This window comes from Notolepis coatsorum (assembly GCF_963971535.1).
Source record: "Notolepis coatsorum genome assembly, chromosome: 2".
Taxonomy (NCBI): domain Eukaryota; kingdom Metazoa; phylum Chordata; class Actinopteri; order Aulopiformes; family Paralepididae; genus Notolepis; species Notolepis coatsorum.
The window spans coordinates 19,540,952-19,557,443 of NC_140166.1; the positions used below are offsets into that span (position 1 = coordinate 19,540,952).

Consider the following 16,492-nt stretch of genomic DNA (forward strand, 5'->3'; position numbering starts at 1 on the left):
AATGAAACATTCCATGAGTTTGCAAAGACGTCTTGGTGTATTTTCTTATTTGTCCATATTATTAATGTCAGCAAAACTGAACTGGATTCAAACCAAACTGACATCTAGTCCAGCTAAAGGAGAGCAGGGTGGAGACAGGAGATTAACCAATCATGTTCAAGCACAGGCCAGCCAATAGGAGCTGTGGGTACTACAGGTCAGCCAATAAGAGCTGTGGGTACAATAGGTCAGCCAATAGGAGCTGTGGGTACTATAGGTCAGCCAATAGGAGCAGTGGGTACTACACATGCTCAATGAAATGCTAGGACTGCTCATAGCAGACGGAGGGCACACTGTCAGAACATACTGTCAAAACACAGACGCAGGGCTGCACCAACACAGTCAGAACACAGACGGAGGGCTACATAGTCTGCGTTGCAATGATTGCGCAATAGCTATAAAACAAGCTGGTAGAGAACATGCATGCTGACTGCACTGTAAAGACTGCACAGACAGCAATACATGAAACAACTTTAATACAGATATTCTTAGTGCTGCCTGCTGATTAGTCAAATAACTGGTCGTGGTCTGGGTGGGGTATGCAGCAGAACATGAGTCTGTAGTATATCTGGTCTGTAGTAGATCTGGTCTGTAGTATACCTGGTCTGTACTATATCTGGCCTGTAGTATAACTGGCCTGTAGTAGATTGGATTTGACACAAGCCTCCAGTCTGTTGCTCTGACCTCCAGTCTGTTGATCTGACCTCCAGTCTGTTGCTCTGACCTCCAGTCTGTTGCTCTGACCTCCAGTCTGTCTGAAGCAGCTTATAGAAGCACTAGGATTTACACTGAAATATCCAATAAAATATTACAATATTCTACTGAATCAATACTTCCATTGACATCCACTGGGAATCCACAGTCCTTGCGTTGATTCATCCATTGAATGATTAGCCCTTGACGTCCCAGAGGCTCAGCAGGGTTAGTCTCATCTCTCAGCAGCTTCTGTGTGTCTCTCTCTGCATCATCTACCGTCTAACCAAGCAGAACATGACATGAAAGAATCCAGAATGACGGGGAGAAAACAATTTCCATGGCGGCGGCAACAGCAGCTATACCTCTACTGTGGACTGGAGACTGGTTTAGACCAGGGGACTCCAGCTGAATGTACCAATAGAGATGAGTGTTTGGCAGGTAGCAGAGTTCAACCAGACGGTCTCCACCAGGCTGTACTGGAGGAAGCCCAGGGCAAAGCCACAGCCCACATCAGACAGGTGGTGTTTACCCAGCATGACCCGGGACATGGCCACCAGGAGCGCCCAGAGGTAGAGGAGGATACGCAGAGGAACCTGGGGACACAGTATCATGACAGCCTCACATCAGCACGCTAGATCAACCATCACAGCCTCACATCAACCATCACAGCCTCACATCAACATGCTAGTTCAGTGGTTCCCAAAGTGGGGGTAGAGGGGTCGCAAGCAGCCGTGGGGGGGGGGGGGTCATGAGATGATTTCCAGAATGTATTGATTTCATAGAATGTGTGCAATAGGCCTATAATTTAAAACGAATTAAAATATATTTTAAAATACATTAAACTGCTAAAAGAAATGCTTTTGAAATGTAAAATAATAAGACTTAAAATGCTGATAATAAATAATATTCAGCCTATGGATTTCCTTTGTCCTATAATGCATGTCATAGCACCGCAACACATCGTTTGAGCTGCGGGATGAGGCGTGCGCGTTTCTGACAGAGAATGTGTACCAGCTCGCTGTCCACCTCTCCAATCCTGATTGGATAACAAGGCTAGCATATTTTCTCAAATGAATGGATTTACCGTAATCTGTCACTACAAGGTGAAAACACAAGCATCCTGTCGCTCAATGATCAAATACAAGCGTTCACGAGGAAACTTGAGTGCTGGATTGCACAAGTAGAAATGGGCCGGATTGATATGTTTCCAGAGCTTGATGAATTTATGGAGGAAAATGAACAGAGTGTGAACACAGTGAAGATGTCTATAACAACTCACCTCTAAGCCCTTCTTGAACGGTTTAAAAAGTATTTCCGAGGAAATCAAGCGACCGAACCTTAAAGGCAGTGTTTCAGTCCAAGCAGCTGGCTGAGTTCTGGATATCAGTTGAGGGGGAATACGCACAGCTATCCAATGCCGCAATGGATGTATTGATGCCATTTGGATCTACCTACCAATGCGAAGAAACATTCTCTGCACTGAAAAAACAAGTACAGATCACGTCTGAATGTGGAGGATGATCTCCGAGTCGCTGTCTCCAAAATTAAACCCAGACTGGACTTGTTGTGCTTCAAGCATAGTGCCCATCCACCTCATTAGGTGAGTTGAACATTAGCCTACTAAATTAAACGTGCTATATGTATTAATTTTATGGTTGTTTGATTATTGTGTTATTTTGTGTAGTTATTGTGCGTGTTAAAAGCCTCCAATGCTTATTAGTGTGTGTGAACATTTGCATGTTTCAACCACCTCCTATAATAGTGGGGGTCGCGGCTCTCCGACAGTTATTTCGGGGGTCGCAGCCTGAAAACTTTGGGATCCCCTGTGCTAGATCAACGATCATGGCTGCCGAAAATACAACTCAAATCAAGTGCAGCTCGTCTCTATGGCCCCGCCCCCTCTCTGGTTCTAGTAATATTGTCTCTATGGCCCACCCCCTCTCTGGTTCTAGTAGTATAGTCTCTATGGCCCCACCCCCTCTCTGGTTCTAGTAATTGTCTCTATGGCCCCGCCCCCTCTCTGGTTCTAGTAATATTGTCTCTATGGCACCGCCCCCTCTCTGGGTCAGTAGTTTAGTAGGCTGAGTCAGTAGTTTAGTAGGAAGGGCCAGTAGTTTAGTAGGACCAGTCAGTAGTTTAGTAGGATGACATTTACATTTAGTCATTTAGCTGACACTTTTATCCAAAGCGACTTGCAAGTTCTGTCCGACAAGTCATCAGGAAGGGGACAACTCTATCAGCTGAGTAACAATGTTCATCAAAGTGTTGAGTGCTAAGTAGTTAGTCAGTAGTTTAGTCAGATCAGTCAGTAGTTAAGTAGGATGGGTCAGTAGTTTAGTAGGATGTCTCCTGGATCAGTGGCACCCCATGTAGCCTGTGGGACCCCATCATGTTGGCCTACGTTTAATTGTATTTTATGATAGTAGATTAGTAGATGTTATTTTACCCACCGCCAGAACTAAGTGATTTAACAGGAACTTTGAGACCATGGCTGCTCGGCTCGCATGGGCCGCTGGGAACGAGTATCTATCCATGGCAATGTAGTCAAAAAGACCAGTGGGTAAATCCCAAGGACCACGACGCTTAACCAACTTCTGCATTCCAGCTACAGTCATCATATCTAGAAGCAGAGCTGGGAGAGGAGAGATCAGAGGAGAGGATGAGAACACAAACAGCTACACTAGAACAGAGCCTAAAACAACATATTCTCTACAAGTGTGATCTGTAAATATGGAACAATATCCTCCATAACATCACCATGGTGACCAACATTCTAAACATCAGAATGACCCGTTACTTACAACATGGTTGCCTAATCTATCTATGGCTCTGGTAGCTACTAAATAGAGAAGAAACATAATCCAACAGGCTGAGACCAATGTACTATTAATAAGACTGACTGACTGACTGACTGTTTTGTAGGGAACCAAGTCATGGTGGACATTCAGGTTCCTCCAGCAGCCCACAATGCAACACAGTGAGTTCTTCTTCTGTGGTCACAGGCAGCCTGCTGTAACGCAGATGCCTTCTAGCCACTACCCTCCTGTCTTTGACAACATCACATCACTCACCTAGCGTATTGCATTGATTGAGCAATGACCACATATTCCAGCAAGAAACTGAGGTTGGTACATCACTGGGATGTTGCTAGCTAGCTATTGTTAGTTGGTACTGTATATCAGTGGGATAGTAACTAGGGATAGGGATAGAGCTAGCTAATGTTAGTTGGTATATCACTGGGATAGTAGTAACTAGGGATAGAGCTAGAGCTAGCTAATGTTAGTTGGTATATCACTGGGATAGTAACTAGGGATAGAGCTAGCTAATGTTAGTTGGTATATCACTGGGATAGTAACTAGGGATAGAGCTAGCTAATGTTAGTTGGTATATCACTGGGATAGTAACTAGGGATAGAGCTAGCTAATGTTAGTTGGTATATCACTGGGATAGTAACTAGGGATAGAGCTAGCTAATGTTAGTTGGTATATCACTGGGATAGTAACTAGGGATAGAGCTAGCTAATGTTGGTATATCACTGGGATAGTAACTAGGGATAGAGCTAGCTAATGTTAGTTGGTTGCCGGTGCAGTATGACGTTAGTGTGGTCAAAGACAGGACGTGGCTAGAAGGCAGCCACATCACAGCAGGCTGCCTCTGGCCATGAAGGAACAACTCTCTCTGTGTTGCAGTGTGGACTCCTGGAGAAACAGCAGACCAGTTAATGTTTCAACCTGAACTAGAGTGAACCTCAACCTGAACCTCAAACACGTTCTAACCCCGACCCTAAACCATACCCTGACCCTAAACCAGGGGTGTCAAACTCATTTTCACAGAGGGCCACATCAGCATTATGGTTGCCCTCAAAGGGCCAAAGTTAATGTAATGTAAAATAAATGTAGCTACTCATTTACATATTGTTAAACATGTTGTTTCTGTATTTATTACTTATTCAAGTTATACATATTGCATTTGCATAGATGTAAAAATATATGTTAGCTTATGTTATTTTAACAAATTATTTTAGTTTATCAGAACCCCATATTACTCCATTAATCAATGATCAAACCATTCAAGTAAATAACAAAGAAGAAGATCATCAAATACAAGCTATGACATTAAGTTTGTTCAAAACCTTTTTGTCACAGTCAAGAGGGGCAGAACTAACAACTGAGCTGCAAAGAACACGTGGGACAGATGTAGCAGATGTTACAAAAACAAATGGCTGCACACAACCTTGCAGAGGCCATGATACATCCAACTAATGGAAGATTAGATTTAATTAACAGATTGCAGAATGGGTACAGTACAGTACAGCTCAATACACACAATTGTTAAGGGGATGCAGACCAGAGAAAGACTTTCGACTTGTTTACATCAGGGTCCACCATTTTCGATTCGTAATGAAATTGCAATTATGTGTCTGCATGAACACACAACTGTAACTGTACTAAAAAATAACAAAATAAGGGTTGTCTCAGTTCACAACTATATTGGTCACGTTTTGGGTGGGACTTGTTTGCGTCCCTACAGCTTCTTATTCAATTGAGCGAGATGCTCGGTTATGTCACACAGCCAGTTTGCATCTGACAGTTCAGACAATATTTCTTCAACCCTTTGTTACCTATTCCGCCTGGATCTTTTTTGTATTTTGGGCTGTAAAATTGTCAAAGAATGTCTGAGGAGTAAGTGCTTTTGGCTTTTTTCCTTTGTTACTTCATCAATACCTCAGATGTTCAACATACATGTATGTGTAAGAATGTGTAATAACTAAGGCTGTCAAAGTTAAAGCTTTATTAACGCATTAACCCACAATTATTTTAACGCCGCTATTTTTAACCCAAGATTAATGTTTATATATTAAAAAAAAAAAAAAAATCTTTTTTTTTTTTTACCAGAGCTCTTGGGGGGGCCACATCAAATGACCTGGCGGGCCACATTTGGCCCACGGGCCATGAGTTTGACACCTATGCCCTAAACCATACCCTGACCCTAAATCATACCCTGAACCAAACCCTAAACCATACCCTGACCCCAACCCTAACCCATACCCTGACCCTAAACCCTACCCTGACCCCAACCCATACCCTGACCCTAAAGCATACCCGGCCCTAACCGATACCTTGACCCTAACCCACTTCTCTCACCCAGCAGCAGGTTGACGAGGACCTCCTGTCCGGCCATGGTGTTGCTCCTGTAGATACAGATGATGATTCCACAGACCCAGATGATGCCGTGGCCGGTGAGAGCCAGCAGGTTGACCATGGAGCGCATGCTGGCCCAGGAGGAGTAGGGGTTGGCACACACACCCATACGCTTGGATAGGCTGATGTCAATGGCCAGTAGGGAGTTGATGGCGATGTTTCGAAACGTCGGGTTAAGCTGCATGCAGTCCTGCTCTGGCATCTTGCCGGGTTCCTTTGTGTTCTCTGCTCCTGGTCCTGCCTCCTGGGCCTCCTTAGAACCTCTAGGAGCAGAAAACAAGGAGGAGTCAGATTGTTAGTAGCAGAAAACAAGGAGTCAGATTGTTAGTAGCTGAAAACAAGGAGGGGTCAGACTGTTAAGAGCAGAAATCATGCTTGATAAAAATAAGGTCCATGTATGAACTGTTGAATGCTTGATAGAAGGTAAGGTTTGGTGTTCTTTTGCTGTAGTAATTATTAATATATAACACCAAATAAAGCTGTCAGGTTGAGAACCTATAGGTGTATGCATATTGGACCTCATTCCTGAACGCAGTTACTAAAAAGTTAAGAAATGTAAAGGATTTAAGAATGCGGAAAAGCAGTCGTACATAGGCCAGCTTCAGACGGAGCAGGAGGTGGCCTACAATGAGAGCCACCATCGAGCGCAGCATGGGGCTGCTGAAAAGACACTGGATGTGTTTGGATGCAGCAGTTTGCACACCGGCAGGTGCCCATGATGGCCTCGATGGGCTGGTCTACCTCAGACAACCGTTACCATGCGCCTGCTGTTCCTCCTCCAGTGGCCAGCATCTCTCTCCTGTGTTTTGCTATTCTTTTTTTGTGATCTCGTCCCATGCCCCTCTTTTTTGGGTGGCTCTGTACCCTGTATTGACACTACTACCAAGATGTCACACTTACTGTATCTTCTACTCCTTGCAATAGTACCTCTGTACCAGTGAAGTTGGGTCTGCGTTTACTGGCTGGTGCACTACCGGTGTTCCTTTCCGCTTTGACATGATTTTCTGTATGATATATATATATATATCCGTCTGTACATACCTGCATATAATCCTTTTTTACATATCTGTAGATACTATATCTATCCCTACTTATTCTTAAATGCTGCTTGGCCAGTATGACTTACTAATATAGTGTCTATATACCTGTACATATTAATACTACAACAATACATTTTAATCTAATCGTTTATGTTGCCTGTGGATTCTGTGTGCACACGGTCCTGTGGTTGCATGCTCTTATAAAGGAGCTGGCGGGGCGTTTATGTATGCAAATTCATGTGTACGAGAACATGCTTTCAGTTTAAGAATCAGTGGCTTTGAGATAGACTTTGACTGGCAAGAAGCCTGGGCAAATGTACGCCTTGCATCAAGGAACCCGGACCATCAACAAATCAATCTTAACTATATTCACAGGACATACTTAACTCCTATAAGACTGAACAAAATGGGTCTTAAACAAGACTCCAAATGCTCCTTATGTACAAATGGGGACGAAGGGACATTTATGCACATGTACTGGGACTGCCCACCAGTTAAGATATTTTGGAAAGAAGTGACCCAGCAATTGTCAAATCTCTTAACTCTGGATATACCTGTACACCCCTCTGTATTACTGCTGAATGATGTCTTTGAGCATGCAGTACCTCCACAGCTAAAGAGATTGGTTTTATCCGGTATCACAGTGGCTAAAAAGCTGATAGCATCACGATGGTTTCAACCGGAAAAAATGTGCCGTAAGGTCTGGATTCTTACATATCTCGATGTGATTTATCAAGAAATATCAACAGCTAGAATTTTGGGTCTCAATGAATCCAAAATGGCAATGTGGTTAGAAGTGGTGGAGAGAATAAAAGCCAGCATATAATGGTAGTGTCTGGTTAGGAACAAATTATAATGGTTGGATTATCCAATGGGGGGTCCGGGAGAGGGGGGTACGAGCTGGAGCATATGTGTATTTGTATATCCTATTGTGTGTTGTCATGTTTGTTTATGTGTTTGTTTAAAAAATAATAAAAAAATAAAATACAAAAAAAAAAGAATCAGTGGCTTTCCTCATTCGGGGAGCGCAGCTGAGAACACTTGGCTGTTTAAGAACACATCTTCACGAGTTCATGAATCCGGCTGGGATCTTCCTTCCGATGTTCGTAAGAAGACACAGAAGATTTTCGAGAATGAAGTCCATCGTTCCCCGTTTCATTTAGTCATGCTCACTGACGGAAGTAGCTGAAGTTATGTGTTAATAGTAGGGGTGGGAATCACCAGTTTCATCATGATACGATACGATATAGATTCTTTGGACAACGATACGATATTTGCCGATATCACAAAGTCTCTCACGATACAATACGATACGATTCGATTCAGGTGCCTGCGATCGATATGAGATGATATCATATGCCCATTTAACACAATCAGTAACATTTAGATCAACAAAAAAAAGGTAATGAAAATATCATTTGACATTTGTATTTTTGAGCTCTTCCAGACATTTAAAGGAAAATCAATCTATTGTTTTTAATACAAATAGACCTCCTGTTCACTGTAAAGTGCCACGTTTTTATATATTGAGCTTTAAACTTTAAGCTACATTTTTTGGAACTCAAAACTCACAACCTCCCTCTCCCAAACTGTTCCTACAACAATTTGTTGATGTTGCATGATCATGTATAGGCCTACATTTATTATGTATTATATTGTTTATGTTTAAATAACATTTAAACATCAAACTCCTCTGACCTCATCTGGTCTTTCCAAAGACGCGCGGACACACACACACAGAAAGGGAGAATGCTATGCTGTAACATCTACACACACGGAGCTACTGCTGTTGTTCTTGGGCGGATATGAGACTCGCCACAGGATTTTCAAAATAAGAGTATCGATATGAATCGATCTTATTACATCGCATCGATCCGATTCGATTGTTGATAATTACATCGATGTATCGATCTGGATCGATGTATCGTCCCACCCCTAGTTAATAGCAAGTCAACTTTCTCGGGATTGTGTGCTTCTATATGAATCCATAGTACTGTATGGAATGAATACGCAAGGTGCTACAGTATGTGACTTTATGAGATAGGCCTAGCTGCTTTTGTAAACAGCCGTCATCCCTGGACACACATGCTGGTCATCCTTCTATTGGCTTAGAAATACAATTTCTGATCATTCTGTCGCCAGGAGAAGTTACATAAATTCATGCAGAATGCAAGCGAGGTCTAGGCCAATATCCACAATGAGGATCTTCCCTTTGCTTTGAACAACGCAAATGCTCACTGTCCCTCTTATTTTATCATTTCTGCAAACGCACTGTTGCTGGTCTGGACTGGTCTGTCCTCTCCAGGCAAGCGTTCGCTGTTGTGAGGCCCAGCATCAGATCGCAAAAGGTGTACATTAATTCAAATTAAATAGTTGTTAACCAATGTGAAAAATATTCAAGCACAGTAAACCTATAATGACCAACACCTGATAATGACAACACCTGATGATGACCAACACATATCTGTCAGGCCTGAACGCCTGATAATGACAACACCGGATGATTACCAAGTACACCTGATCATGACCAACACCTGATCATGACAAACACCTGATCACGACAAACACCTGTATTTATTAACAGTAACTTTCTCCAGGTATTTATTAACTATATCCAGCAATTTGTTAACAGTAACTATCTCCCGATATTTGTTAACAATAACAGTAACTTTCTCCAGGTACATAACAGTAACTTTCTCCAGGTACATAACAATAACTTTCTCCAGGTACATAACAATAACTTTCTCCAGGTACATAACAGTAACTATCTCCAGGTATTTATTAACTATATCTAGAAATTTGTTAACAGTAACTTTCTCCCGGTATTTGTTAACAGTAACTTCCTCCAGGTATTTATTAACAGTAACTTCCTCCAGGTTCTTACTTCGCATCGTCCTGCTGGTTCAGGCTGTGTTGGGGTTTCAAACCTCCGGGCCGCCGTGTGCTGTTCCCTCGGGGGTCTCCTGGAGTGTGTTTCAATGGTTGGTTGAGGGACATGAACTCTGGCCGGTTGAGGACATTGTTACGGTCCTTACTAGCCCGGGACCGGCACTGACTGACTGGCATCTCGCTTTCAAAACAGCTGGTAAAAATAAACCACAGCTGGTAAAATCTCAGTTTGGTAGAATCCACTAGTAGAAGCTCCCGGTGGAACGACTGGTGCGCTGAGCGGTGCTTCAGTCAGGAGACCTGCTGGTTCTCTGCTGGTTCTCTTCTGGCTGGAATTAGAACAAACCTCTCTCTGCAGTCGGAGCGGAGCGGAACAGATCAGGTCTCTCACTCGCTGGAGTCTAAAAATAGAGACGCTGGCCCCGCTTCTGCACTCACAGCTGCTCCACAACCAGCCCTCTCTCACTGGGAAAACACAGCAGCAACTCCATTAAAAAGGGACAATTCACTGAAAACCAAATGAGGTCAACGGTTTATTTTTGTGTGTGAATTATCTCACATCCATACCAAAAGTGACTAACCGCTACATTTACACACGGAATAAATAATATTAGATGATTTGTTTCCCCCATATTTTAGCCTATTTTTTTTTATAAATAAGTACCAAAAATTAGTAGCATTTTGGATAATTTAATTTCACGCCTTCTGTGCAGCCTTATTCACTGGGTCCATGGAAACAATGATGATCACTGTGAGTGCATATTAGTCTAGACATAGAGGTAGGTAGTAATATAGAATGTAGTAGATAACTTTTACGCCCACTTTGACAGCGACAGCCAGAAGGCGCCCATCAAGGCCGCTCTCCCTGCTGACCTCCAACCCCCTCACTCTCTCCCCCACCGACATGTGTACCGCACTGAGCAGGACCAATGCACGCAAGACTGCTGGCCCAGGTGGCATCCCCACTTGTGTGCTCAGGAACTGTGCTGAGCAACTGACATCTTCAATCTGTCACTAGTTGAACCTCAATGACTTCCACCCTGTTGCACTCACCCCCATCATTACAGCACTGCAGGGGGGGGGGGGGTGAAAACCGCCCAACGCATCACCAGTACATGACTCCCTGCAATTGAGACCATTCATCACAAACGGTGCCTGAGAAAGGCATGCAGTATCGTCAAGGACACCCCTCATCCCAATCATGGACTATTTTCCCTCCGGGAGGCGCTATAGCAATAGCAGTCAAGTCCAAGTCAAGCAGGCTCAGGAACATCTTCCTCCCCCCAGTTGTCATCTCTCTGAACCACAGTGACAGTCCCCATCCCATCCACCCCCCTCTCTCGTTCTCACACACACACACACACACACACACACACACACACACACACACACACACACACACACACACACAAGAACTCCATTGCCTATACACAATCGACTGCCTTCACTGTCTACAACTGCCTTACACTGTAATCATAACTACCTACCTCAACCTATAGTCTACCCATATAACACGATATGATGACTGGGGGCGACAGTGGCTCGGTAGGTAGAGCAGTCGTCTGGTAATCTGGAGGTTCCCGGTTTGATGGTGTTACATCCCCCCAAACACCTTAGATAAGGTAAGGCGAGGTGAGGTGTCAGGGTGAGGTATATGGCTACATTTATATAGAGCTTTTATCCAAATCGCTTTACAATTTGTTCCTCACATTCTACCCATTCACTCACACACCGACGGCGGAGGCAACCATGCAAGGTTCCAACCTGCTCATCTGGAGCAGTTAGGGGTTAAGTGTCTTGCTCAAGGACACTTCCAACACGCTGCCCGGGAGGAGCGGGAATCAAACCAGGAACCTCCGGATAACCAGACGACTGCTCTACCTACCGAGCCACTGTCGCTCAGATTATACGATATACTGTAAGATACGTTTTTGAAGATTGTGGTTGTTAGCTCCGTTTTTTATTGAAAAAAAAAATGTCTTATGTACCTTAGATACTATTGCTACCATGCATGTATATTATATACACATTACATACCAATTATTCGCCTGTTCTATTCTCCATCCATCCATAGCAACACTATATTGTATGTATGTTTGTTACTTTGTTATCCCCCCCCCTATGTAAAGCGACCTTGGGTCTTTTGAAAGGCGCTATATAAAATAAAGTTATTATTATTATTATATAATATCACCGACATCCTGTTGGGGGATCCCCTTTGAATAGCCCATCTGAGGTTTCTCTCCTCCACGCTGCCTGTGGTGCTTCCCCCCCCCCCCCCCCATTGCTAGGTTTTAGGGAGTCGTTCCTCAAGTCTGGGGGTGTTGCATATGTGGATTTTATGGTGGTTTTTGTTCTTGATCTATTGTGATGTTGTTTCTTCATGACTTGTACAAGAAGACTTGCAGTCCATGGGGGCAATTCCATGTGATCTCGGGCTATAGTACAAATACATTTGATTTGATGAAGATTTTGTTTCTATTTCATGGGATGTTTAAATACAACTCAGTGCTCTCCTCCGTCCCTACAGTCAGGAATAGAGAAGTGTCCCAGTGGGTCTAAATAGACTGGCAATTATACCTATTAGAGGCAAGTTAGAAGAATCAGTAACTCTATCCCTGGAACAAACTCTCTCAGCAAGCACGTGTTTGGCACTTCATTACCCAACCTGCTGGTCTGATACTCTGCTGGTGTCCCAACAACAAAAAACACACACATTGGGAGGAACACAACACAAAAATAATGTATGGGAGGATGTCAGTCAGCAGAAGAACCAGTTTATTACTAGAACATAATAATTGGTCTGTGAGATAAACTGAATCTCTAATAGTATCAGGATAATATTTTATTTTTCATTTGTCCATTGTCTTTGTGGATAATTCCATTATCAGCTTAATATGAATGTATTCATTATCTTTGTGGATAATTCCATTATCAGCTTAATATGAATGTATTCATGTTTAGGCAAAAAGTTATTTGACAGCATTAGTATACTACATTTACACAAGTAATGAGGTAACAATTTAACACAACATTAACAGAAATAACACTGACTGAAAGCTACACGGATACCTCAGCTCCAAACTCAGCAGAATCTGCACCAGGCTCGCTGATAACTATCATTACACCTGGGTAAAACCGAGTCCATTCTCTTTGGATCAAATAACAAACTCAGCAAGACCGACGGCTTCTCAGTTACAGTGGGTGACAATATTGTCACAAGGAAAGATGAAATTATCTACCTGGGTTCCATCCTAGAGGCAAATCTTTCCTGTGACAAAATGGCAACCAATGTAATCAAAAAAGTCAACCAACGAACAAGATTCTTGTACCGGATCTCCTCTCTGGTAAACAAGAATACCTTGAAGACTAACAGGAGCACTCATTCAAGGGTACTACAACTATGCTTGCACCTCATGGTACCAAAGCACCTCAAAGGCCATAAAACCAAGACTACAAACATCACAAAACAAACTGGTCAGACTACTGCTTGACCTTACTCCTAAAACCCCTGCCCATTTTGACAACCTAGGATTGCTTAGAGTAGACGACAGAGTACAGCAACTTGCAATGGGCCTGGTCTACAAGATACACTTGACTACACCACTAAGATACCCATCCCATGTACATGTCGAAATACTTCCCAAAGGTCAGTGAATTCCATGACCACAACACCAGAGGGAGTTCCACAAAATCATGTGCAACCCAGATTCGGCACAAACAAGGGACTAAACAAGTTTCGCAATTATGCCACAACAATGTGGAACGCCCTACCCACAGCCGTAAAAAAATGTGAATCCCTACCCACATTCAAAACCGTTCTCAAAGAGCACCTACGGGAGGCTGCAATTCGAAACTGGCCACCGTAAATGTCCAACCCCCCCCACCGCCTCCTAATGGACAGTCTCCTCTCCACTGTATATTTTCTCCCACCCACCCACCCCCTCCTAATGTACAGTCTCCTCCCCATCGTATATATTTTCTGTTAGGATCTCTGGGTAACAGTATATATACTTGCATATCGTATATGTCACAAATGCAACAGTACTATACCTGTATGTCATGTATGTCCCTATGTCATGTATATTGTAATGTCACTATGAATTGAAATCAAATCAAATTAATTTGTAAGGCCCGACAACACACGTTAATGTCACCATGGGCCGCCCGACAACACACGTTAATGTCACCATGGGCCGGACACGTCTTCTTTAAACAAGTCAAGAAGAAACATCACAATAAATCAAGAACAAAACAAAAACACCATAAAGTCATTTTTTTTTTAAATAAATAAAAATGGGGGACCCTGATGTAAACAAGACAAACGTCTTTCTCTGGTCTGCATCCCCTTAACAATTGTGTGTATTGAGCCGTACTGTATTGTACCCATTCTGCAATCTGTTAAATAAAGTTCTCATTCATACTGTATTCATGGATACCGAAGACGTCACTTCCGGAATGCCAGCCGCCATCTTGGTGACCTACTTTATTAGCGACATCAACACAGCACATCTTAATGACACAGAAAGACAGCTATATTTGGAGAAGACGTCGATTATTCGTTGCGATCCATATTTATAACTTTCAACTTTATTTTGTCCCTTAAAATTAGCTGAACGTCTGCCCCAACTTACTTTTCCCGACATCTACATCTATCTTGTACATAATCCATCCCCATTCACCGGAGCCTGGAGGCTTTCAAGAGCACCGATGCTTATCAATATTCCGTTGCAGGATGGGTGAACGACACCAAGATATGGCATCTGGAGACAAAAAATATATATGTAATCACAGGACGTGTAAGTAATTCAACAACCATTATCAACCGTGTAATTCTGGTGGTGGTTAACGTTAAGTCTAGAGTGCTAATGTTATGTGTGCTAGTGACATTATGCGACTTTCCATGTTGACTGCCAGAACGTTAAGCCTTAATACTAGTCTTTAAAACAATAACGTTAGACTAACGTTACCACACGAGTTCAAATATTATATCGTTATGTATTTGAACAATTTTGTTAACAGTTGCAGTTTAGGTGAATTGAATGATGGGGGACCCTGATGTAAACAAGACGAACGTTTTTCTCTGGTCTGCATCCCCTTAACAATTGTATGTATTGAGCTGTACTGTACCCATTCTGCAATCTGTTAATAAACTTATCAATCAATTAGGCAGTTTAATATTTTATTCTGTATTCTGTTTTCTAATAATACAAAGTTCTCTAGTGTAGTGCCGAGAGATGGGAGTCGGGGACAGTGGCTCAAGGCAGAGTGAATAGCCTTTATTAAGCACAGAAATACAACATGCTACTGCTACGTTGCTTGCAGTCGACTGACTGACAGAGAATTGCCGAATACATATATTGTAACTCCTTCAAGCACTGCAGACACAAGTGGTTTCCTTTCAACGGGTTTATTCAAGGCTTGGTCCTCCAATCCACCGTGAAAACTTAAACAGAAACATATACGTTGCGTCAGGTCAACACAAACAATAATATACACGATATGAAAACAATACATCAGAAAAGCAAAATACAAACAAACATTAATTACCTCGTTGGCTGCATGCTACATAACAAAGGGGTCTTGTTCTTCTGTTCTTGGTAACAGTCTTAGTGGTACACTACACATAGTCGTACACTCTTCGAATCTAGAGAGCCTGTACAACTCGTCTCTGTCCTGCTGCTTGCTCGCAGGTGTTTTAATGAGTCCCAGTCTCCCAACATCCCTGCCGCTTGCTCGCAGGTGTCTTAATCAGACCCAAATGTAACAACACAACAGCAGCCTAACGGGACACCACATATGACCAGACGTCAAAATGAATATATTATAAATTGTAGCAAATTAAATAATAAAGAAAATAAGAAATGAAACATAAATACATTCTCAAATATTACACTTAAACTGAAATAACATAAATGATGAAACCATATAATGGCCACAGTTACACTCCCACCAAATCGCACACACGTGGGATTTCTCTGAACATAATTTGGTTATCTTCTAAATTAAATATTTCTTGTGGTCATTCAGCCGCTAGTTGTGCCCCTCCTGGGGGCCTGTACGTTAATGCCACGCAAGCAGTGCAAAAATGCTTCCGCATTCGTCACCGCACGCTAGTGCGGTAAAGCGCCCTTCTTTTCAGACAAATGCTACCGTGCGTGCACCGGCGGCGGCGTGCTCGCTCAGGTGCGTGCGTGCGCCGGCGTGCTCGCGCGAGGTGCCCGCGCATGCGCATGAGATCCCGCCTTGAGCGGAGCTCAATATATATAAGTCACCGCCCCTTATTCAGTATCTACCAATAGCTCAATTGGCAAGGACACATGGCTGTGGATCCTATGGCTTGTTTGCTGGCGAGTTCGAATCCCATCGAAAATATTTTTTAACGTGATTTTTTTTTAACGTGTATTATTTCGCCGGTTAAGGTTATTTCGCCGGTTAAGGTTAGGCATGGTTAAGGTTAAGGTTAAGGTTAGGCATTGTTTCGGAGTTGGTTAAGGTTAGAACGGTTAAGTTTAGGCGCTGTTAAGGAGCTGGTTAAGGTTAGAGTTTGTCAAAGAGAATGGCAATATAATTTCTATGGTTAAGGTTAGGCATGGTTTCGGAGTTGGTTAAGGTTAGAACGGTTAA

The 16,492-nt window shown here is 42.8% G+C and overlaps 1 protein-coding gene across 1 annotated transcript; it reads right to left on the reverse strand.

Moving 5' to 3' along the window:
• Window positions 1-1,121: 1,121 nt before the first annotated feature.
• LOC311223033 (inactive phospholipid phosphatase 7-like) lies at window positions 1,122-10,042 on the reverse strand (the record flags this gene model as incomplete). Its single annotated transcript, XM_084307726.1, has 4 exons — window positions 1,122-1,328; window positions 3,186-3,367; window positions 5,880-6,199; window positions 9,861-10,042. 4 exons carry the CDS (start codon window positions 10,040-10,042, stop codon window positions 1,122-1,124), a joined length of 891 nt encoding a protein of 296 aa, XP_084163852.1.
• Window positions 10,043-16,492: the final 6,450 nt, after the last annotated feature.